The sequence below is a fragment of the Ictalurus furcatus genome, chromosome 8 (genome assembly GCF_023375685.1).
Source record: "Ictalurus furcatus strain D&B chromosome 8, Billie_1.0, whole genome shotgun sequence".
NCBI lineage: Eukaryota > Metazoa > Chordata > Actinopteri > Siluriformes > Ictaluridae > Ictalurus > Ictalurus furcatus.
The window spans coordinates 8,034,294-8,059,349 of record NC_071262.1 but is presented as its reverse complement, the minus strand read 5'-3'; the positions used below and the strand labels follow the sequence as shown (position 1 = coordinate 8,059,349).

The following is a 25,056-nucleotide window of genomic DNA, read 5'->3' as shown; positions in this document are numbered from 1 at the left end:
TGGCCTTGCTGCTCCAATACTTTTGGAGGGGACTGTATATACACAAAATATGTCCATGTCCTAATTAGTGTTTTAATTTATGCATGTATACTTGGTCATATTTAGTTGAACTCTTAGATGAGCTTGATGGTTATTGCTACAACAGAGAGGGAGGTGTGTGTATTTAGGTGCAGTGCATGCAAATGCAGAATGTGGTCACAGATGATTTTGACCTTATGACCACAGTGAACAATGATCTCAACACAATCCCATTAACAAAACAAAATAAATGGATGGAATACAATTTAATGACCCTTAAGGCTCAACCAGTAGCAAGGCTTTAAGCAGCACTGACCTTACTGTCCAGCTTCTTCATGGTCACCAGGTCCAGAGATTTTAAGGAGTGTCCAGTGGGTGCGATGAAGTACAGACAGGCATGGATGCGCGAGTCGTGATAACTGTGCAGGGTGCGCTTGATCTTCAGTTCTTCTTGAAGGTAGGCCTCAAACTGTGTGTCGATGAACTCCACAATAGATTTGTAGCTGCAAACGGGAACAAACAGAGTAATGAAATTAAATCTAAAATCATGATTATAGTAATAAATCTAAAAAATGAATGACTAGGAGCGACTGCATATTGACGTCAGCTGGACAACAAATGATTCCCTCTGTATTTGAATAAAATCAATTTAATAAGAAACAGTTTGACCCGAGTGACCAATCTTTACACATTGGTTCTCAACAGCAGGATTCCAACAGCTACTCAGTGAAATAAAGGGAATAGCATTGACTTGATGATGGCGCTATAGCACAGGCGTTTAATTTTTGTCCTACATCTCAAGAACCATAAGTTGTACACTCTAAACTCTTTTTTCTCCCATCTTATACCTTGACTTCTTTTGAATCCAGCTAGACCCAATGGTGATCCTCAATAATTATTTAAAACATGTTGACATTTGTAAACAATATGGTTGCAACATTTACTCCAGAAGCTTGTGTGCATCCAGACAAATCTTAAAAGCCATATATAGGGCAAGATTCTGAGGTCATGAAAAATGTATAGGGTCTGGACATACATAGGTGGCAGAACCAAGGTCAGATAACTGTTTCTCAGGAATGGTAAGTTCGATCCAGCTGAAATTTGGTGTGGTGTATCATTACGCTAATCTGTAATTGGAATTTTGACGATGACCTAATTACTTAAAAAACATGGCCATTCAGTTTTCAGCAGGTATTTCACAGGGTTAACAGTGAGCTATGGTGACGAAACTTGAACGGTAAGGCCTGAAATTTCTTGTAAGTGCTGATTCCTTGGTTCAACCCATATAAATTTCATATGCGAATCGTTTAACCTCACTCACTTCAATCTACAATAATTTGCATACTATGCAAAACTTACTTTTGCTACTAGTCCTAGGATTTTTGTCGGATTGTCACAAATTTGATGTAAAAATTTAAAACTTAATATTTATCAAATACATGTTGAAATTTGTAAACAATGTGGCTGCCAACTGCGGTGGAGCTGGTTTACATAAACGGCTGTAACTCATGAACACCCACATAAAATTGAAATGTATGTATGGCAAAGGATTCTGAGGTGATATGCAATGCTGTATGCATATCCACTGAAAATGGTTCAAGAGTTCATTTGAAATAGCAATTTCTCTAAAACTGAAGACTGTGCTGAAATTTGGTGTGCTGCATCAATGTGCTAATTTGTAACTGGATTTTTAATCACCACTGAATTACTTCAAAAACATGGCCACCTTCAGCCAATCAACTTTCAGCAGGCTTTTCAAACAACGCATTGAGCTACTGTCACAATACTTCAAATAAGTATGTTCATTTTTGTCTCTTTATTGTTCTTTGAACACTGGTAGAAACTGGTCACCGGGAGATATGCTTGCCAAGACTATAATTGTATTATTATTGTTGTTCTTGTTATTATATCCTATAATCAAGGTCACTTGAACTGAATTTTTGACATAATTCTTTGTCAAAGCCTCTCTCAAATACTTTTTAAGTAGCATTAAGTCTTTCTGGAAAAGTCAAACAAAACAGGTTCCATATGGTTTTATATATATATATATATATATATATATATATATATATATATATATATATATATATATATATATATATATATATATATATATATATATATATATACACATACACACACATACACACACACACTCATTTTTCACTCAATCCATCCAAAATATTCTCACTACTGAGCAAAACCCATTCGCACCTGTCCTCTTTGTTTATTTGGTCTCCGAAGCCAACCGTGTTAACGATGGTGAGCTTAAGGCGCACGTTGCTCTCCTGCAGCTCATACGTGTTGGACTTGAGTTGCACTCCAGGCTGGTTATGCTGAGTCGGCTCGCCCTCAAACTTGGTGTTGAACAGGGTGTCCATGAGAGTGGACTTTCCCAAACCTGTCTCCCCTAAAACCACAAAATAGCTGCATTAGGTCAGTGGAATCTTTAGCTCTTGGATACGTGTATCGGAGTCCAAGTGGGCAGCAATAAAATACACACAGCCAAATTCAAAGAGTCAAATTCTCTCGCATTTAAAAAAAAAAAAGATATCATTTACTTATTGACATTCAGCTATCTGTTTTTTCATTAAGCAGACACTAGCTTTCTAAATGAACAAACTCATACAGTCAGATATTTTCCACTTTCATCGTCTTGGCTGCTCATGGCTCTTATTCCTGCTCAATAAAAGCAATAAAAAGACTAATCACCCTACACCACCAGAATGTTAATTATATGGATAACTAATTCACATTGGCTACTTCTTATATTTAACTTGCAAAGTACTTTCCCATGGGTCACCCTCCTGCTAGCCTGAGGAAAGTGTTTTCACCTAGAATAATATAGGAACTTACCATTTTAAATCTGCTGTCAAACGATCATATCTTACTGATGCTTAGCAAAGATTAAACTAAAGCCTAAACACTCAGTGATGGATTAAATCACCAGCAGAGCAATTAGGAAATGGCAGCAGAGGCCTGACTCATTGATCATCTTATCCATTCTTACTAATCCATAAAGTAGGATCTGATTGTTCACAAAGCCATATATATATATATATATATATATATATATATATATATATATATATATATATATATATATATATATATGGAGAGAAGAGGAAATGCTTGTGGCTCAGTGAACAATCATATACATACATACATATATATACACATACACACACATACATACATACATATATAAAAATGTATATTTATTTTCCCCCTGGTCACACAGAATGGTGTGTGCACAATGCTTAAACATTCAGTTAAATAATAAAAATAAAATAATAAAAATAATAAAAAGATGAATTTTTTGGACAAAATTCCACAAATACCTAACCAAGTCATAGTGAGGATTAAATCCCTCTTACACATTATCCAGTTACATGTTACTAACCAGAAAAATGAAAGATTCTGTAAAATGTCTGCCATGATAATCATGGTAATAGTACCAGACTTTAATTCAAACTAATTTTCCACTTTTGCTGTGCACATTTGTATAACCTGTGCTTATAAATTAACATACCATTAGCTGTTCAGCTTCTTCAACATCATTAACATACACTGCCATCAAGTAACATAAATTGAACTATCCTGTGGTTAATCCAAAATGGCACATATAAAAGCCATCATTTCATGCCACATATAGTGAAGTAGGGAGGCATTTCAGATATAGCCCTGGACCTGGAGCCCTGCCTTGGATATTTTACTGGTTTTTCTTTTACAGTTACAACTCTTCTTATCCAATTAGTTAGGTAATTAGCATGCCCTCTTGGGTGTATTAGACCAGGGAAAACACAAAAATGTGCAGAGCCAGGGTTGGAAACCACTGTTCTAGATGCCTTCAGAGTACTGTGTTGAACACAAACATATACTGAAATGCTCACACTATCTATAGATTTTGTGTTCAGAACTATACATAAAAATCACAAAATGATTAGCACGGTCAACTTTTACAAATAACGAACACAACACAAACGTACCTCTTAACAATAATTATATAAAAACAAACAATGGAGAAATGCTTGAGGGTGATCTGGTTATCAGGGAACCAAAAGTAAGGTAGTTAAAATGTATATAAAATGTATTTTCTGTGGATATTTTCTCATTATCTTACATGATTTCTCAATAAACTATATTCTAAAAAAATGACCATACTAAGTTTTATGATCATCACTTAATTGGAATTTCTTGCATAAGAGAATATTCAGCTCGTAAAATTACATTAGCTATTAGGTCTGTTAGATAAGGAGACAACCCCACAAAAAAACTAATCAAATGACAGAATAGTTGGGAGAACATTTAATAAAAATAATATAAATAATTTAAGCTCAAGTCTTCTAATTACACACTTCTAATTACAGCTTTGTTGACTGACCCATTCAGCATCAGGCCACAGAGTAAATTACAGAGAACATAAAGATTACAAAAGGCTGAACTACAAATGTTATGGTGAATCCAAATATTTCTGATGCCTTTGCCCCAGCTGCAACACCAGCACAGGGAAGTATCTCTCAACCTTCAGCCTATGGAGGTTAGAAGGGGTCAAGTAAAGTCTGCTACAGATCTTCAACTAAACACATTTAAAAGTTCTTTGGGAGACTTCTCAAATTATTTTACTTTTCTCCCAATCTCTCTCTGAAATTGGCATTCCAAGACCAGCTACCCACATTAGAATAAAATATACCTTAAAATAAGTTGTATGCAATGTGTCGTAATAGTATTATATAATAAAAGAAGACTTCATTAGCTTTATTCTAGACTGAGCAAATCTGAGGGATAACATCCCACAGCTGTTGGGAAAACTCTGTATAATTACTCTATTTAAAATTTGTTTGTTTTTTACTTTGTTTCTTTCCACACTTGTTGTATAAGGACAAGGAGAATAAAATGTCCATCACATGTATAATATTTAGCAAGATAATCTCTATTTTATTTTGTTCATATCATACAAGTTTGGCCTATCATATAGACAATGAAATTCACAAGCTGTCAGGAAGAACTCAGTATGTAAATCAGCAGAACTGCAGTAGGCAGAAGAAATATGAGGAACATTTTTGACACAGATTTAGCTGAAATTTCAACAACCACCTAGCAGGCAAGTCGACAACTGTAACTGGATCAAAAAAGGTGACTGATGGCTAAAAACGGGAAGAATTCACCAAGACACACTTACCAACGCAGAGGATGTTGAAGCAGAAGCCATGGTTAACAGACTTGTTGACCAGCTGGTCTGGCATGCTGTCAAAGCCAACATGGCCAGAGAGTGGCACTGCACGTGCTCCCTCTCCCTAAAAATAAAACCAGGTCAATTGTCATTACAAATGTGCAGAGTACACTATATTTTATTTATTTGTTTGCGTGTGTTTTTTTTGTTTTGTTTTTTTTTTCACTGCTTGCAACACTCACTCAGCCATGTATTAGCAATCAAATGAAACCAAAGACTGATCATTCCCCAAATCCCATAGATCAAATATAAAAATAAAACGGATGGACGACACAAACAAACAAAAAACCTCACTTGGCTAGGTTATTCTTTCCTTATAAGTTAAGTCTTGATAAAATTCTTAGGGAGCGCAGGCGCAGATCAGGTGGGGAACCGTCACTTCCTCTTTCCTGTCTAACAGCAACGGTTTAAAACCACATCTAAAAGATCACACCGTCTACTGCATAGCAGAGTTCATACTAAACTAGCAATGGTGATACTGGTGAATCAAAATCAAAGTTTTTCCATTAAACTTTCTTTATATACACACAACTAAAATTAACTGGTCTATGGCTCCATCTGCTCAATACTATTGTATTCATACAGGTTTGTTTTTTGCAATTTTTTTTATTGTCATGATTTCAGCAGATCTGCACCTGGTGTACTCAAAGTCTAACAGGAAATGCTGTATTTGTGCTCAGCACACAGACACGATGTCTAACAAAACAGTGACCATGTTATCGCTGAGGAAACCAAGAATACGGTATCCAAATGTGTTACGTGTTATTATACAGAACACTGAAATCATTCAGTCACATACAATCACAATTTTTTTATTAGGGCCAAAAAAAAAAAGCAAAAACAAAAAAAAGAGAGTAAAACTGAGTTAAAATGCATCACTATAATGTGTACAAACAATAAAGTCAAACAAATTGTTAGAATAAAATAATCTTATCATCTTCAGAGGATCTGACCATAATCTCAATAAAAGATTCTTTAAAACAAAACCAGGAGGGTTAATGTCAATACATTGAGATGGTTCATTGTAGTTGGCTTTAGACTGATATAAAGCATGTGAGCTACTGATAATTTATCATTAAATTAGACTACAAGAAACTACAGAAGAAACTCTCAGCAACTGTTCCACACATATTCATGACATAATCCTACACTTATATATATATATATATATATATATATATATATAAAATGTAATGTGTCGTGGTATAGTGTAATGTATAGAGTTATAAATGTTTGACTAGAGCCACCTCTTCTGCAGTTAAAGCACTGATCAGTCAGAGAACGGAAGCTCATTGTAGGTCATGTATGGAAGATTACTCGTAAAATAATATTATCTTCCCCCCCCTCTCTCCGTCGAATCATTATTCACATCATCAGACAACGCCCACTGAACCAACAGCACAGGGTAAGGATGGGAAATAACATAACGGTACCGGAGGCACAAGACATGGCCGTGTGGACGCCATTAAAGACTGGATGATGTGCTGTAGAAGTGAGAATCGTGTAGACCAGACCACTCGATATTCACCATGAACAAGCTGCAGATGCTGCATTTCTCTGCTCGAGATGGTGTGTGCAGCTACAGCGACATATAAAAGCCATCAACATGTGAGCGCGAGCTCAACCCCAAAAACACAACTTGAACAAACAAACAAAAATAAAAATGAATGTAGACCTAATTCAACATTCAACACCACTACAGTCGGATTATGTAACATTTACAGGCCTGCGGTACATTTTCAACGACTCTGTGTGTTTCCTCCGCTAACACCGACCTGCTATTTATCGTGCAGCGCCTCTAGATTTGAAAGAAAACTATCATTTAACGGCTCCACGTAAATAATCCAAAACATGAAATCAATCATTTGAGCAGTTGTTCATTTTAGCGCTGAGCTTTTACTTCACATCTAGAAACAAATCATCGTCCAGAATTGAATCGCTCACTCACCGCTTGTCGGGCTATCTCAGTGGCCGCCATACTCCGTGTCTGGATCAAGAGTCTGCACAGGAAACGGTACAACGCGCGCGCGCACGCACACACATATATAAGCACACACGCGCGCGCGCGCGCGCGCACACACATACACACATATACGCACACGCGCGCGCGTACACACACACACAGCGAAACCTGTGGGCCAGTTTCCACACGAGGGAACAAGCCACTATATTGTACAATACAAAGACGTGTGCGCGCATATTCCTACATATAAAATCATACACACACGCACACACAAGACTGAGTCCATATTTCAATGATTTATTATAGAAGAAAAACGATTTGTTTCTACATAAAGCTTGTCCTGTGTAAAATGCGCCCCCCCACACCGCCTTATAATGGTTGATTCTCTATCAAAAGAAGTGAGGAAAGTTTTAAAGCTCATAGGCATTAGCGTACTCTGTACTTGCCTCTATGCACTTGGAAAATGACTATGTGTGTGTCTCATCCCTTGGAGCTATGGGGGTATTAACAAGGATGGAGCATGCATATATCTCCATCAACCTCGTGCTGCTGACCGAATACCTGTTCAATTTGTCACTCCAGTTATGAGATAGCACGATGTGTGTCCCTTTGTTTCCCTCACACTCACTGGAGCTAACAGCTGTCTCTATTGCCACGGTGCTACCATCTGCACCAATTTGTAACTCAGCACCAGTCGTATATCAGCCCCTCACTAGTTAGCACATCATATCTGTCCATTGATTCCAGTCACGTGCGGTGAGGTTCGTGTCTGGGGAGGCACTGACTCTTTCAAAGTTAGATTTACAAATATATGAATTCAACAGAGTAGTATAAATTCACCATTCAACTGGCTGCTTGCACATTGACTACTGGTTATGTTTCATATCCCATATCACCATTCTTTACACACACACAGAGGTAAGGTTCATATTTGGCCAAAGAAGAAGGTTAAATTTATAGCAGCTCAGAGAGAGCACATTTGCTCTGCACCCTCCGTGTGTTCTTAATTTACCATCACAATTCCACAATTCATACTCATTCAATACAAATGAAAGTATATACAGTCCACAACAAAAAGACAAATGTAGTTTTATACTTTAAAATAACTTTTTTTTTATCTTGTTTTATATAATTTTTTGTATTTATTATTAAAAAAGGGCTGGTCTTTTATTTTTATCGTGGACTGTACAGCAGTGTATGCATGGTCTTACCTTTACTCGTCTGTCATTACTCACCTCATCAAATCCCAAAAACGCCTCCCTTACATCACAGGCCACCTCACTTTTAGCCAAATAACGCAAAATGACAGATCTGGGCTTTGTTTGTGACATCCGTTGTCTCGTCTACTTCTACAGCAACAAATAGGGCTCCATTAATCTCTGGAATAAAGTTAGTTTGTCGTTGGACGTTCGATATTCGCGGATATGCAGAAATTAAGGGACCGTCTCTAAAGTTACATACGACAATGTTATACACGTTTCTAACTTCAATAGCATTTGAAGGGAATGACTAACAGTCACAAAACCAACTGGAAAGTGTTCATCTAGGTGTCAGGTATGGGAAACACCTTTTAGATTTTTGATATTTATCAAAACAAGCTATTAAATCATATGTAAATTAGATATGAATTTCACTACAGAATGGGCCCATACACAAAATATACCATTATTTGAAGCTCAGTAGCATTTGAAGGGAATGACTTACAGTCACAGAACCAACAAGAAGAGCAATGGGCCAAGAGATCACAAACTCAAAGACGAGCAAAGCATCGTTCAAAGTATTTTGATCCACCAGAAGCAAACAAAAGCAAACATCTGAGGATCATTCAGAGGACACATCAACCCAGGTATTATGCAGTTCTCAATCATTTCATAAAGCTTTTGTTCACATTAATTCATACCACCTTTTATATTATATTCAAATATCCCACTGCAGATCCAAGCTCTGTGGTCTAAGAAAGCATGTGTGATAGTCATTGCCGTCACACAGTCAAAGGACAAAAAAAGGTCTTATATCCTGCATCATTCAGAGCTGAAAACACTCCAGCCACATAAATGCCTGGTGGCGGAGGTAAGAAAAAATAATTCATACCTTTGGGAAATGCATTGCTCTTATGACAATTAAAAAATAATCTGTGAACATAGAGGAATATATTAACTTACGTAAAAATGACAATGTTAAGCCATTGTTGAGTATATTGAATAAATGTTAATGAAACACTGGATGAGGTGACTATAATTTATTTTTTATCTTTTGTTCTTAGACAATCCAATGCTATTTTCAAGTGGTGGTGAATAACAGACACCAGGGACACAAGATTTTTATACTAGATCACTACACAGCAAGTGTTATACTTTATGGAGAACGAGATGAAGTATGGAGAAACAGTCTCTCAAAGGTAAAGATTATCTTTATCTTTAATTATCTTTAATCATTGAATTCAATTTTATTTGTATAGCACTTTTAACAATGGACATTGTCTCAAAGCAGTTTTACAGAAACAAACACAGCATACAGATTTTAAGTGTGGGAATTTATCCATAATAGTTTAAGACAGTTACATAACAATGAAATGTCATAAGTGTTTTATTTTATTAAAATTTTTTAATTTCAGGTGGACTTTGATGACTACGAGGGAATGATAAGTTTCCTGAATGTCAACGGGAATCATTGGATATTTTTGGTGAACACATTTTATAGTCCTTCTTTAATATACATGAGACACTGTTATATTACTCTATTCTATAGAGGATGTTAATAATTTGGTTGGCTTGAAAAATCACATTGAATAAATGTTCAGATGAGCCAAGAGTATTCAAAAACCAACCATCAAAATTCAAATATAAACTAACCCGTAGCTGTGGGGGTTTCCTCCGGGTACTCCGGTTTCCTCCTCCAGTCCAAAGACATGCATTGTAGGCTGATTGGCATGTCCAAAATGTCCGTAGTGTATGAATGAGTGTGTCCTGCGATGGATTGGCACCCTGTCCAGGGTGTACCATGGATAAAAAATGAACCTTAAAGTAGTTTAAATCACAAGAATGTGTTTTTATTGGTTTTGGGGCCTTTTTTGCTTTATTGGGGTATGGATAGTAAAGAATTGACAAGGCAGTATAGGATAGAAGAGTGGAGGTGTGATCGGGAAAATACCCTATGAGCTGGGAAACGAACCCTTCACTGTAGGAGAGAAGCAATTGATTTGTCACCTTTCTCTACATTTAGACTCAACAAAGATTTAACAAATAAATAGGTTATTACATGAAGAATGTTCATGATTTTCTTTATTTACACTGCCTAGAGAATACTTCAAGATGAGAAGAAACTGTCTCAGTAAATGTGACTGGGTGGACATAAAATGGAATGGAGGACAAATGAACCATTCCACACAACAAGACTGGTACAGCTTTGGAGTGTTTCTCATGCAGGTTGGATTTCCTCATTAAATTGTACGAAATAAAGCAAAACAAATAGTTTATCTTATAATAAACTCTGACACAGTTCTTATGAATTTGTGAAGCAGAATGTTGATTTACTTAGTATGTACCATTCGCCAACAGAGCTAACATATAACTGCATGTTTTCAGTATTGCAGAGGGGACATTGCTGCTCTTTATGTGCTGCCTCAAAATCCCTGGGTGGTGGTGCAAAAACATTTTGGGTGGGTAATGTATCAATGGTTATAACATTTTTATGGGCACACCATTTTGTTTACAAGTGTGTGTTGTGCGTGTAAGAGAGTGAGAGAGTGAGAGAGAAACTAATTGATTACTGAGCAATTTGATAAAATTACTATGATGATTTTTCCGATTGAATGTCACTGATGCAAGAGGTGGTTTCATGTGGCATGCCTTTCTATGTCAGAGAACCAGTTCAAAAGGGCTCAAAAGGTTGACTGGAAGTGCTGCCTATGTAAATAATTTTGAATTCCTTTGGCTCCCATCCACAATCTAAACATGTACATAAATAAATTAAAAGAAAACAAATAAAAATGTTTGAAATATTAAAACATTTGTGGATCACCATTTCTTTTAATAATTTCATTAATAGGGCATCTATTTTTTGAAGAAAACCATTCAATCCAGTACGGGTCATTTTAACCCCCTTTATGCATTCGTGAAGGTTTTTTGGTTCATGCATTGTAGGGTTAAATATTAAAAATCTAAAAGGTGTGTCTCATACCTGACACGTAGATGAACACTTTCCAGTTGGGTTTGTGACTGTACATCATTCCCTTCAAATGCTATTGAGCTTTAAATTATGGTATATTTTGTGTATGGGCCCATGCAGTATTAAAATACATGACAATATTTAAATGATTTAATAGTTTATTTTGATAAATATCAACAATATAAGAGGTGTGCATTATAGCTGACACCTAGATGAACACTTTACAGGTGGTTGTATGACTGTAAGTCATTCCCTTCAAATGCTATTGAAGTTAGAAACGTGTATAACAATGTCGTATGTAACTTTAGAGACGGTCCCTTAATTTATGCATATCTACGAATATCGAACGTACAACCAACTTTATTCCAGTGCATTACTCTCCTTTTTTTATATCATTTCTAATCACATCACTTATTGCTTCAATTAATTCGTTCTGAATCTGTTTGATAAGCCAGAAAACACAGTGAATGTCTCCAAATGTCTAGCTAACCCATCATCTTTCTCAGCAAAAGCATATAATAGTTCTACATAGTTGCTACGATTAGAAGAGGTCGTACTCTCATCGTTAGCACAAAATGCTAGTTTGGCTAGGAAGCAAGTTGCATTAATGAGGTCTTTTAAAATCTCTCGGTTTTCCTTTACCTTAGCGTTGTGGACGCTAAAATTTAGTCTCCGTTGTTCGTTCAAAGCCAAATCTATCCTTGCGCTTCCAAAAGTTTTTAAAGCAATTTGGCTTTGAATGTGAGTAGTTGAACGTTCATGTCTGCTGAGGCTTCTTGGTATATTTTTCAAGTCACAATGTCCAGTTTTGTGGGAAGACCACCCGCAAACGTGGAACAATATCTTAATAAAATGCTTTGAGGTTCTCTCACTCAGTTAAACAAACAAACAAACAAAAATAATAATATATATATATATATATATATATATATATATATATATATATATATATATATATATAGGTGCCACACAGTACACCTCCTGAAAATCCTTTTTCCTTGACTGACGAACACAAAGAGTGGATATATGTGGCCATGTCCAGGAAAATTTGTCCAGGTAGATGAACTGGCAGCTGAGCTGTGTTGCTCGACTCTGGGGTCAAAAACTACCAGGGAGGATCAGCTTCTGGCCAGTACAAAGACACAGCTGGCAAGCTCTGGATAATCCGTGACATCCACTCTTAAAAAAGCAGCAGCCCTAATAGGACCGTCTGTAGCTTAACCAGTAACACCAGATATGTGCTTTTGCTCAACAATCATCACCAAATTTGAAGTACATCAATGCAAGCTCTGTGAAGTACATTGACAGCTCTGTGATTAGTTTCAGCGGCCATCAGCTACGTGCCAAGGCCCAGTGCTATGAGCCTTGACTAGTACCTGAATCAGCCTGAACAACAAGCCACCTGTCGACCCTAGCGTCACACTAAGTTGCCAAGTGCAGACAAGTGCAGATCTACTGACAACTTGCTAAGAAAAGCTTATGATATTACCATGCATCTGACATGAGGGGGAAATTTCTTGCCTGGCAGCATGCAAAGAATTCTGTGATGTCTGACCTGTATATCTGGACTGCTCATTTGTGCCAGTGACCCAAGATGCCCTAGAGAGGAGTGCTAAGGTTTCAAGATTTTGTGATGCCGACAGAACTAAGAAGATCGGCCACACAGCACCAATAGCTTACCAAGAGAAATATCAGCACTCCAACACCAGAGCTATAAACGTGAAACACGGGCCTCATCAGACCCATGCACATATGAAATCATGCACCCAAGGCCCAAATAAACACCAGGATGCTCCTGGTACACCGTGTGGGTTGGGCCCTAAACGACGCCTCGAAGAAATCCCATGGCCCTACCAATGAAGAGCATGGGCTACTCACAATAGCATCTACAGTATATAAGGGTATTCCCCAGCCTGTTGCCACAAAATTGGAAGCATACAATTCTCTATAATGTCTTTGTATGCTGTAGAATGATCATTTCCTTTGACTAGAACTATGGGGCCCAAACTTATTCCAGCATGACAATGCCCCTGTGCACAAACTGAGATCCATAAATACATGGTTTGCCCAGGTTGGTGTGGAAAAACTTGAGTGACCTGCATAGAACCCTGACCTCAACTGCACTGAACACCTTTAGGATGAATGGCCATGCACCAAGTGTTCTGTAGCCTTTTGAGCTCTTGTAGCTGAATGAGTACAAATCCGCACAACCACATTCCAAAATGTAGGGGAAAGCCTTCTCAGAAGAGTGAAGACTGTTATAGCAGCAAAGGGGGGAACAACTCAATATCAATGCCTATGGTTTTGGAATCAAATGTTCAATACTCAGGTGTCCACATACCTTTGGCCATATAGTGTGTGTGGGAGGGAGGTGGGGAGGGATGGTCCAATTTATCCCAAAGATGTTGAGTAAGGTTCAGGTCAGGGCTCTGTTCAAGCCACTCATTTTCTTCCACACCAGTTTTGTCAACCACATGTTCATGGACCCCAGTTTGTCCACAGGGTTACTGTCATGCTGGAACAGGATAGGCTGGGCTTCTCTAATTCCAGTGAACGGAAATATTAAAGCTACTACATACAAAGACATTCTAGACAAGTGTGTGCTTTTAACTTTTGTGGCAACACCTTGAGGAAGACCCACATATGGGTGTGATGGTCACAGACCTGCCACTACTGGATGTTTTTTTTTCTTTTTTTGCAAGGTTCTGTGTAAACTTGGAGATCACATTTTTTCCAGTTCTGATTTTTGATGTAAACATTAACTGAAGCTCTTGATCTATATCTGCTTTTTGGATTTTATGCATTGTGCTGCTGCCACATAATTGCATGAATAATCAGGGGCACAGGTGTTCCTATTAAGGTGGCCGGCCGTAAGTGTAATGAAGTCTGTTCATTTGTTTACATCAAAATGTACCTTTGAGAGACACACGGATAAATGAACTTCTTTAAGAGAAATTGTTGATGTGTTATTGGTCTATTAAACAGATTTTTTGGTGCGGCCCACATGATTTAGGGCTAAGTGTAGTGTGGCCTGTGGACTTAAAAATTGACAACTCTACCTTAAGTGTTGTCACTGGAGTAGCTTGACCATAATAGCTAAGCACTGTAGCTATTTGGCAGTTACCTATGTAGCACTCTATAAATAAAACTTTACATATACTAAAGTATTACATAAAATGGCATCACACTGTCACAGTAATCCATCCATCTTTTATACCGCTTATCCTACAGGGTCTGAGGGAACCTGGAGCCTATCCCAGGGATAGGGCACAATCACATGCCCATTCATACACTACAGACACTTTGGACATGAATATCTTTGGACTGGGGGAAACCCACAGCAGGGGGAAAGCACACACAGGGCTGTGGCATGAATCAAACCCCCAACCCTGAAGGTGTGAAGCGAACGTGCTAACCACTAAGCTACTTTGTGTCTGACTATTACAGTAATGTTATTATAAAATCAAACCTCTCGTAAAATAATCATCTCCTATAGAATTGGCTATGTACCTAAATCTTTTAAACTCATAGTTATCAAACCACTGATTAAAAAAACCTAACCTTGTCCAATGTGAATTTTCAAACTGTAGGCCAATATCAAACCTCCTATTCATCGATATCATAGAAAACTAACTGCTATTCAGGAGAGCCCTACCAACAAAATTACACAGTCCTACTATTAAAGATGTTGAATGATAAAGTTGGCATACTACTGAGAGTTTAGGAGATCCACAGTAATGTGCTTGGTGAGCAAATTAAAACATCTCAGTCTATTATCAGAATGTGACCCACAGGACGCCATTGTAATGCTTTCAGTTGTAATAAGTGACTGATTGTAGTGAGGTTTTCCTCTTCTGTATTCTTAGTCAACTTCAATGGTCACGTGATCTGTCGAACTGTCAGCGATATTACAGCTGACCTTTGAGTCAAGCAACTCTTCAGCGGGTGGCGCGTGGTGTCGGAGCCGTCTGAACTCAAACTGGTGCTTCCTCAGGAAAGAAAATGCACTTCGGTTCAGAGGTGTTACATGCGGTCATGTCCCTTCTAGATTGTGGATTTATATTCACACAACGTTGCTCGAGTGTGTAAGGGACCTGCCTACGGAGTGCTCACTTGAGCGCGGATGAAATCTTTGAACAGGTGAGAGACGTGAGTCGGATTCATTGTCAAAGTGAACGCAGACTATCTGGGCAATAGCGTGTAACAGCTGGGGGATTTTTTAATTCTATTATGCTAATAGTTTACTTACTTACAGGACTTAAAAAGAGGAACGAGCTTAAATGAGGAACTTCCCATATATCTAGCTGTAATTATTGTCTTCTGGAGCAGAAAACGCCCCGAATGGGGATTTTGAAGAGGACAGTTTTTGGATATGTAAACGTCTTCAGCGCATCATGTAAACAAGGGAAGCCGAGGCCAGACATATAAACATGTTTGACATCGCGGGCAGCTGCGAGTCGTCACAAAGCGACGCCATCAAATCCGAAACTTCCTTGGATTCTCAGATGGGTGAAACCGAAGCGCTATCACATGGACCAAAACATGAATCTAAAATCCAAACGAGCAACTCGAATGAGTCTGATTCTAGCTTTACAGCAGAACCGAGCCCAGAGGAGCGCGCGACGACGGTTGGCGCGCGCGCGGTGTCGCTCCCACTCAGCGCTGCCGCGCGCAGGTCCAGATTTCAGAGACAGCTGGAAGCTTCTGAACCAAAAACATCAGCCGAGGTCCAGGAGAAAGGCTCCATCACCCCTGCCATGCGCAAAAAATACCTGAAGGACTTGTTTTTGAACTATAATTCGCATAGTGGCCTGTCAACAATCCTATCGCTCAAAAGCGCGAGCGAGGCGTCGAGGGACTGTGTGGACGCGACGTTGCAGGGCGCGGACGAGAGCAATGCATTCTGGGTACTGGACCCCACCGAACACGCATGGATGCTGGCGGTTGTGGACGGAAATTATGACACTATAGCAGAGTTTCTCTTAGAGGACCCCAGTTTACTGACCAGGAAGGACTTCGTGAGTGGTTACACAGCTCTCCATTGGTTAGCCAAGAAGGGGAAACACGAGACGTTATTAAAGCTTCTAAAAGACGCCGAGAGGAAAGGGTACCCAGTCAACGTGAACTTAAAGGGCAGTGGAGGTCTTACACCTCTTCACATCGCTGCTATGCACAGCCAGTACATGGTCATAAAGATCTTAGTTGGTGCATTTAGTGCCAATGTAGATAGCATGGACTACAATGGAAAAAGGGCATGGCAGTATCTAAAAGAAAATGCACCACCAGAGATGAAGGAGCTCCTTGGTGCATGGGATGATGAATACACTAATTGGCAACTAAATTCTAATAACAATAATGTAAATTGTACTGAAGGCACTCCTACAGGGGACTGCCAAAAGGACACAGAGCACACAGACACCGTCCGTAGAAATGGGCTATGGCGCTTTGGTTCGTTTAGAAAGTTACTCTCCCCATTTTTCTCTGGAGGTAAGAACTAAAGGACATCAAAACCAGGCTGATTATGCCCCAAATATTACTTCCTGACAATATGCTTGTATTCATACATTCAAGCATATACATTTCAATTCAAAATTTTGTAATTTTATGCTTTTACATTCAACTGCTAATTAATGAGTGTAAAAGTGTCTTAAATGTTCCATTTGTGTATATTCAGCATTCCCAGCAAGCATGTTTATGTAAATTAAAGTACCAGTAATGGCATAGAACGTGCTTGAAGCTGGATAAAAATCAACCCTCTCACTCAGTGGATCCATTGTGATTTGAGAATCATATTACAGCACTTAAAGACAGACCAATACCACAGACACAAGCACCTTCACCCACATAATGCTTCCCTCACATGAACATTAAGAAAGAAATGGCAAGAATCATTCATTCATGGTGTGATCATTTATTGTTCACCAAGGGCATTTTCAGAGTATCTATACAAAAGAGATTTCTGATCAGATGATATCTCCAACTATCAGGGCAGAGGTGGTGAAGCTTGCAGGGTGCAGATGTAATCAAAGCTGAAGGGACGAGTACTGAGCTTACAAGCCGAGCTTTGTCCTCCTCCAGTGTCTGCGCTTGGAGTTGTACCTGCAGGCAAAAACAAATCATATTAAAGCAACCATGAAAGTTAATTTGTAAGTTTACTTATAAATAAATTAATCTTTTATACTCAAAGAAACTAATGAAGACTTTATACATGTATATATATAAATAAATAAATCAAAACAAAACACCACATGGGAACAACTCAACCCCAATGAATCAAAGACCCACAAATATGCATCACAAAAAGGCCACAGAAGAGAAACCACCATGCATGTGAGAGCTTTGAGAAGTGTAACCTGTTAGCCAAAATCCAGCAATGAACACACAGGAACAAGTAGTGATTCAACAGTATCCAAACCTATCAAAATATACACTATAGCAGGTTCAGTTATGATGCTGTCCTTTAGTAACCCACACATGAGGAATTCAAAGCTGAGCCTATTTTAGGAGCTCAAACTGCATTTATAGCAATACAGACCAACATTAAAACAACCTGAGTTAATTTTAGTGTAAATTACAAGCTGAATCAAAAGATTAGCCCTGATTGTATTTTTCAAGTTACTGTGCTTGGACCACAATTCAAGAGGCGTGCGTCCAAGACAGCAGCAGTGAAGCTTGGAGGACTGCTACAGATCTAACATGATCAAGATGCAACAAATTATAACTTGAATGTTGATCACCTGTTCATGACTTAACACACAATTAAGCATTGCCGTACAGGTTCAAAGCAAACTTTGTGCATAAATAAAGAAATTCTTAAAAATGTAGTATTTGTGTCTTTCCATGTCCTAAAGATTGGAGGATTTCTGTACAGCAGCAGTTTGCTGTATACGGGCAAATGAATCAAATGGGACCTCGAAAAAATTAAAAACATGGAGTTTTACTCGAATACACACATTAAAGCCTTGCTGAAGCAGGTGATGCTTGCACGGTGTAGATTTAAGTTATGGTGCATGTCTAAAGCCGTGTGCACACTGTGCGATTTTTAATAGTCCTTTGTGACCGTTGCTTGTCAGACTGTATGAACATGATGCCTGCGGTAAGCCATGTCATACGGTAGGATCTCAGGCGTCATTAATGTCCGACTGTATGACAGTCAAGACACGAAAAACGGACACGTGCAAGAAGACTCGTAGAGTAGGAGAAGCAGCCACACTACAGGACTGTGCCTCAAATCTTCCGACACTACCAGAATTTAATCGCAGGAAACATTTTCTCTCAACCACCATTAATCGGCTGTCAGGGAACACCTCAAACTAGCTACCAAAGACTACAGATTTTGGCCTAAGATTATAAGAATCTTTTAGGATTCTTAATATTTGTCTCAGACGACCAAATCATGGCCAAAATCTTAGTGTGAATCCATTTTTTCGTGTATTGACTGTCGTAGTCCGACATCATTGACAACGGAGATCTAACAGTGTGACGTGGCTTACAGCAGGGATCATGTAGTACAGTCTGACAAGCAACAGTCGCAAAGGACTATTAAAAATCGCACAAACACGAAGCCGGCTTAAGAAAAAGTAACTCGGGCAATAAGGAGGCCTGAGGAGGTGGAAGATGAACTCATGTAATGTGCAGCTGGAACATGTGAGAAGTTGTCCCTACTACAGAGTGTATACATCTCTCCCACACAGGTGAGAAGCTGTTACTCTGAAACAGGATGTTGCTCTCAGCAGGATAATGGCAGTCCTTCCACAAAATGAAGCACTGTAATTGCGGCCTGCTTTTAATTAAATTGTAATGAGTACAGAACATGATTTATATCCACTCCTGTATCACGAGTTTAACACAGAGGTGCATGGACCTCAACGTTAGCTCTTCTGTTGAAGAAGAGAGGCAGTGTATAGTGTGTTAGTACAAACCGCAGGCTTTTCTCACCTGATCTTGTTGCCGGTTTTCATGCGGATCCACTGAGGGATCGGCCTGTTCTGCTTCTGCTTCTTGGCCAAGAAGCGTTTAATCCTGAAAGTCTTGTGTGACGCCTGAAACGGTGAGAAGACGCGCGTTAGCAGGGGAAAGTTAGCTGTTAGCGACCCGGCTACATGGACGAATTCAGATTTTACCACCACACGAAACACACGTTTAAATGTTTATACCAAAGAACATGACCTGGGTAACTTTAACCGAGCGAGTTTCGTTAAATGGGGACGAACACTTACTTACATTACTACTGGGCCTGTAATAAAATAGAGCCGCTCGCAGTCAAGTTAGCGCGAGCCACTCCGGGGGTGATTTTAACTGTTATAAACTCTTTAAACGCGAACAGTCGGACTAATTCATAAACACATCGACATGGAACAATCGTTTGCACAAAACTGTAATGAAAGTTGCAACAAAATATTTCAATCCATCAGGATGTTTACTGATTGTTTCTCACCATTCTAGACACACAATCCTTGCACCACAATGGCGGTGGTTGAAGAGGAGGAACTCGGGGAAACGGCCGTGTTGTATTTCCGAGTTTAAGGGGCGGAGCTACACGACCTCACAGAGACACAGCGACCCCGTGCGGAGAGTCACTGCAAAACGCTCTGACATCCACAAACACCCCTTCACTAGCTGCGTTTACATGGACAACAATAATCCACTCTTAATCCGATTAAGACCATACTCTAATTAAGAAACTACCATGTAAACAGATATTTTTACTTACCTTAATCTAATTAAGGTCATAACCGAAGTAAGCAATAATCTAATTAAGACAGGTGGAGTACTCCTGTTTTAGTCGCATTATGGACGTGTAGTAGTGACATGTAAACACCTTAATCACATTATGAACGTCGTGTGGGAGTTTTCACCGCATTTTGTGACAGGACACGATCACACACGGCAGTTTTACGTTTTACGGCGAACAAGAGAATTCGGCTGTGTCCCAAATCGCATACTTTCCTACTATAGGCCTGTAGTGGGGAAAAATACATATATCTCGGCTACTATATAGACGGTAACTACACGATTTGGGACACACCCACCGCTTCAAGCAGTTGTCTATTAGCACATATAGCATGACAAATGATTAACTGCACTTAAAGCGTTCGTAAAAAAAAAACAAACAAACAAAAAAAACCCACAACTGTATACGGTACCATAACGAAGACGAACTGTATGTTGATACGTGAAATTCTGGAGGGACGTCGGACGGCGTGGCGCGGTGACGTAATGACGAGGGCTGTTTATCTAATTATGTTCTAAAACATGTAAAACAGGAACATGACAGGTGTATTCTAAAAGCGACTCATGTAAACACCTTAATCACATTATTATCTTATTCAGATTAAGGATTACTGCTGTCCACGTAAATGTAGTCACCGAAATATCAAGTTTATTTAACATGCCTCATACAGAGTGGCGCAGGGAGGACGTCATTATGTAACGCCAAAACCCGGAAACGAGTTAGCAGTTTAGCACTTCCGGTTTCATTGTCCCGAAGTTAATGGGTTTTTTTAAAATGGGATTTTGGTTAAAAGCCTGAGACAAGGCCTGTGGTGAACACAAGCTCAAAATATTTTCACGTTTTATTCTACGATATAAAATAAACCAGTAATACCCCACTCGTGATTTTTTAAAAAGCTTTTGGGTGTATTGAAAAAGGTGGTTGCTAACATGGTCCCAAATGGGACTACAAACGCTGTCAGGGACATTAAACGTAATGCGATGCCGCTAACTTTAGCAGAATACCCAGAGTCAATGAAAATAAATGTCTTGTTTACTGTTTATGTCAGCGTTACCTTTTATACCCAACAGAGTAAATCCGTATTATGTAATATGTTTTAAATCAAGTTTGGAAAAGTTGTTTGAAACTTGGTGATGGTGACGTTGAAGTCGAGCGACCATGGTGCAGTTCATTTATAGCATATGGTTAGCTTTTTATTTCTGGCGATTGTATTTAGGCTTCATAAAAGTTGTGTTCATTTGTGAAAATTCTCTTGATGGACAAAACGTGTTAGTATTGTAAACTTGTGTTGATCACAGAGCTTATTTTTTGTGATAATCCAAAAGCCTATGGGAAAATCCTATTGGGTTTTTGTTGAAGGAACCAGTATGATGCTAAATTCTGGGTTCCGGTACAAAATGACGTCACCCCTGCACCACTCTGTTCATTGTTCGTCGTTTTTTGTGTGCTATTTAAGGTGGCCGACAGAGGGCTAATGCACTGCAAATACAGAAAACACATGCAACTGCAGGAAATGCAAAATCAGAATATGTGCAAATGAAGAAGACAGTTAAAACTGGACTGGACTACTGTAATTCTTTGTATGTTGGCCTTCCTCAATCTGCCTTCTGATCTGCAACTTGTGCAAAATACAGCAGTAGATTTTTAACAGGGAACAAAAACAGGGATCATATTTCCACTGTTCTGGCATCTCTTCACTGGCTTCCCGTCAAGTTTAGAATTGGTTTAAAAATTCTTATTTATGTATACAGTGCTCTTTCCGGTTCTGCTCCACAGTACATCACTGACATTCTTCACCTTTACTCTCCTACTAGAGCATTGAGCTTGTGTAAACAACTTCTTCTATCTGTCCCCTGTTGTCGTATTAAGAAGGTTGGTCCCAATCTTTGGAACAAGTCAGAAAAATCGCAAAATCAGAAGACGTAACATCAGAGAACACATGCAAATACAAAAACACACGAAAAATCAGAAGACATGCAACTGCAGAAATTGCAAAATCAGAAAACGCATTCAATATACACTCACTGTCCAATTTATTAAGAACACCTGCACATTCATGCAGTTGTCTAATCATTCCATCATGTGGCGACAGCACAATGCATAAAATCATGCAGATACAGGTCAAGAGCTTCAGTTAATGTTCACACCAAACATCAGAATGGGGAAAACATGACTTTAACTGTGGCATGGTTGTTGGTACCAGATGAGCTGGTTTGAGTATTTCAGGAACTGCTGATCTCCTGGAATTTTCACACACAACAATCTCTAGAGTTTATATGGAGTGGTGCAAAAAACAAAAAAAATCCTGTGTGCAGAGGATCTGCAGGTTGAAACACCTTGTTGATGAGAGACATCAGAGGAGAATGACGAGACTAGTCTAAACTGACAAGAAGTCTATTCCTCAAATAAGCATGCTTTACAACCGTGGTGAGCAAAAAAGCATTTTGGAACACACAATACATCAAACCTTTAAGTGGATGGGCTACAACAGCAGAAGACCACATCAGGTTCCACTTCTGTCAGCGAAAAGCAAAAAATCTGAGGCTATCATGAGCACAGACTCACCCGAACTGGACAGTTGAAAACATTTTTTCTAATGTTCAAATGTTCTTGGCTGACAGGAGTGGAACCTAATGCTGCTATAGCTCATCCACCTCAATGTTTGAAGTTTTGTACATGCTGAGATGCTTTTCTGCTCACCATTGTTGTAATGAGTGATTATTTGAGTTACTATAGTATATCCTTCCTGGCAGCTCGAACCAATCCATTTTCCTCTAATCTCTCTTATCAACAAGGCGTTTCCACCCACTGAACTGTCGCTCATTCAATGTTTTTTTTTTTTTCACACCATTCTGTGTAAACTCTAGAGACTTTTGCATGTGAAAATCCCAGGAAATCAGCAGTTTTTGAAACACATTGATCAGACCATCTGGCAGCAACCGTCAAGCCACGATCAGTCACAGAGATCACAATTTTTCTTCATTCTGATGTTTGATGTGAACCTTAAGCTCTTGACTTGTATCTGCATGATTTTGTTTAGCATTGCACTGCTGCCACACAATTAGCTGATTAAATAACTGCATGAACGTGCAGGTGTTCAAGTGTTCCTAATAAAGTGGATGGTGAGTGTGGCTGCAAGCAGCAATTCAGGGGTCCAAGCACTTTTTGTCCACACTCCTTAGCAACTGAGGAAGTTTTTTATTTATTTTACTAACTTGTGAATTATATCCCCTCCTAGAGGGAATTTAGACAAACTTCTTGAAGTCCCTAAGGACAAGGTCATTTGCTCATCTACAAACTTTGGACAAAATACATCATATTGTTGCTGAGATATGCCCTCACGTCCTGTTTGGTGACTTCACAGACAAATTCATTTCAATTTTTCAACACAACAATTTTTGCTATAATTCAAAATAGCCCACTTCCTGTTACAGAAATTACAACTTTCTTAGATCACCAAGACTCTGAACCTTCAAGAAAATCAATAGAAACAAGAATCTTGAATTGATGTTGAGCAGTTCAAATGTTATGAGCAGTTTTCAAATTTGCAAATTACACCGACCCGTAGGGGTGAATTTAGACAAATCTTCTTGGAGCTCCTTAGGAGGAGCTTAGTCAGTTATCTACAAATTTTAGTCAAAATACCTCACACAGTTGCTGAGATATGCCCTCACATCCTGTTTGGCAGATTTGCCATCAAATTCATTTGCCTGTTACAGATGAACTGTCCTGTATATCAGAAATCTGAATTACAAATTTTTATCAGTCTGGTCTCCCAATGCTACATGCCAAATTTGGTGATAATTGGACAAAATTTGTATGGGAAGAAGCAAATAAATTCAAAATGTCCGACTTCCTGTTAGAGAAATCACAAATTCAGTACATTAACAAAATTGGCACCTTCAAGGAAATCAGTAAATCTAAATTTTCCATGTGGCTGGATTAACATTGGTTTCTGGATGAGCGGCTAGCTTAACCACAATGCTTCTTTTTATGAGTGATCCACTAGGTGATTCCATCACATGTCCCCCAGAAACATTTCCATGTTATTGTTTCTGGCCTATTGCAGTGTTTCTGATTTTGTGCTTTCTGCATTTGCATGTTTTTTGTATTCACAGCACTTTGGTCCCTGTAGGCCATCACAGCTATTGCCATATAAGGGCTCATATAAATCTCTAAAAGCTCTGCATGTGTAAAATATGTATTCTAGTTTAGTTCAATAATTGGTATAAGAAGATGTTAAGTTTAATGTTCATACCTGCTCACTTTTTTCCACTCAGTAGTGAACTTAAATTAACATTTAATAAAGCAACTTCCAGGAGTCAAATTACTGAAAGAGCTAATTTAGCTTTTATTTAGTGGCATATTGTTACTGACCAGTATAAAGTATCTGTAACAAGATGAAGAAAAATATTTGATGCATTTTTTGATTCTTCATGAGGTAAAGCTTTATTTTAAAAAGTAGGGAAGGCCACTCAGCGAATTCAACAAGACCTGCAGGCAAAAATTTCCTAATTTAAAAAAAACAAAAAAAAAAACCAACAAAACACCCTGACATTAGCAAAAGCCTGTTATAACAAAACCTCACCCTCTGTGCATCCCATTTTCCAAAAATATTCTCTTCAAATCAAAGGTCTGCATATGTGGTGTAACATGATGAGTGTCTTGTGAAGTACAGTACTAACTCCTTTAAAACAAACATTTCAATGAAATAAAAACTAAAATGATTTTGGAAGTGTGGAACGGGAAACAGATTGAATTGGTAAGCTTTAATACCAGAAAAGCAGAATATCTGAAGTACATTGTGTTTGATTGTGTACCTAGAGTAAGGTCACTTAGAGTGCTCATGGCCCAAAAACTTTGGCTTCTTTCACTCTGCCCCACTGCTCAGCTCAACTATAAGCGAACAGAAAGTAAAGGGGGCTTTAATCAGGCACTGGA

General features: G+C 38.6%; 3 protein-coding genes, 1 long non-coding RNA gene and 1 other non-coding gene across 14 annotated transcripts in view; 2 read left to right on the top strand and 3 right to left on the bottom strand.

Annotated features, from left to right (window-relative positions):
• The window catches only part of septin6 (septin 6), a 28,101-nt gene extending 19,512 nt beyond the window's left edge, over nucleotides 1–8,589 (bottom strand). For 5 of the 7 annotated variants that reach the window (XM_053630494.1, XM_053630500.1, XM_053630498.1 and 2 more), the window contains exons 1-4: nucleotides 8,426–8,553; nucleotides 5,201–5,315; nucleotides 2,233–2,428; nucleotides 335–521 (exon numbers count right to left, since the gene is read on the bottom strand). In XM_053630494.1, coding sequence (XP_053486469.1) covers nucleotides 335–521; nucleotides 2,233–2,428; nucleotides 5,201–5,315; nucleotides 8,426–8,545 — 618 coding nt within the window. In that variant the 5' untranslated portion in view covers nucleotides 8,546–8,553. Of the gene's footprint in view, nucleotides 1–334; nucleotides 522–2,232; nucleotides 2,429–5,200; nucleotides 5,316–7,199; nucleotides 7,252–8,425 lie in introns of all 7 variants that reach the window. The other 2 variants (XM_053630497.1, XM_053630496.1) reach the window with 2 other exon arrangements.
• A 56-nt stretch (nucleotides 8,590–8,645) lies between these two features.
• Nucleotides 8,646–11,241, top strand: LOC128611175 (uncharacterized). Of its 2 annotated transcripts, XR_008386517.1 has the most exons (6): nucleotides 8,646–8,768; nucleotides 8,854–9,060; nucleotides 9,150–9,284; nucleotides 9,478–9,612; nucleotides 9,829–9,897; nucleotides 10,513–11,241. It is a non-coding gene; the product is annotated as an uncharacterized LOC128611175 (long non-coding RNA). The 2 variants fall into 2 exon arrangements; XR_008386516.1 differs by having other exon boundaries at nucleotides 8,646–9,060.
• A 2,283-nt stretch (nucleotides 11,242–13,524) lies between these two features.
• On the top strand, nucleotides 13,525–17,184 carry sowahd (sosondowah ankyrin repeat domain family d). Of its 3 annotated transcripts, none has more exons than XM_053631582.1 (2): nucleotides 13,525–14,776; nucleotides 14,972–17,184. In XM_053631582.1, exon 2 carries the CDS (start codon nucleotides 15,812–15,814, stop codon nucleotides 16,877–16,879), a length of 1,068 nt encoding a protein of 355 aa, XP_053487557.1. In that variant the 5' UTR covers nucleotides 13,525–14,776; nucleotides 14,972–15,811; the 3' UTR covers nucleotides 16,880–17,184. The 3 variants fall into 3 exon arrangements, with proteins under 3 accessions (XP_053487557.1, XP_053487556.1, XP_053487558.1); XM_053631581.1 differs by having other exon boundaries at nucleotides 13,525–15,521; nucleotides 15,637–17,184; XM_053631583.1 differs by lacking the exon at nucleotides 13,525–14,776 and having other exon boundaries at nucleotides 15,513–15,530; nucleotides 15,637–17,184.
• A 92-nt stretch (nucleotides 17,185–17,276) lies between these two features.
• Nucleotides 17,277–19,912, bottom strand: rpl39 (ribosomal protein L39). The gene is made up of 3 exons (XM_053631584.1): nucleotides 19,819–19,912; nucleotides 19,320–19,423; nucleotides 17,277–17,480 (listed from the first exon to the last, which is right to left on the bottom strand). Exons 1-3 carry the CDS (start codon nucleotides 19,819–19,821, stop codon nucleotides 17,432–17,434), a joined length of 156 nt encoding a protein of 51 aa, XP_053487559.1. The 5' UTR covers nucleotides 19,822–19,912; the 3' UTR covers nucleotides 17,277–17,431.
• Nucleotides 19,035–19,168, bottom strand: LOC128612120 (small nucleolar RNA SNORA69). Its single transcript, XR_008386686.1, has one exon. It is a non-coding gene; the product is annotated as a small nucleolar RNA SNORA69 (small nucleolar RNA).
• Nucleotides 19,913–25,056: the final 5,144 nt, after the last annotated feature.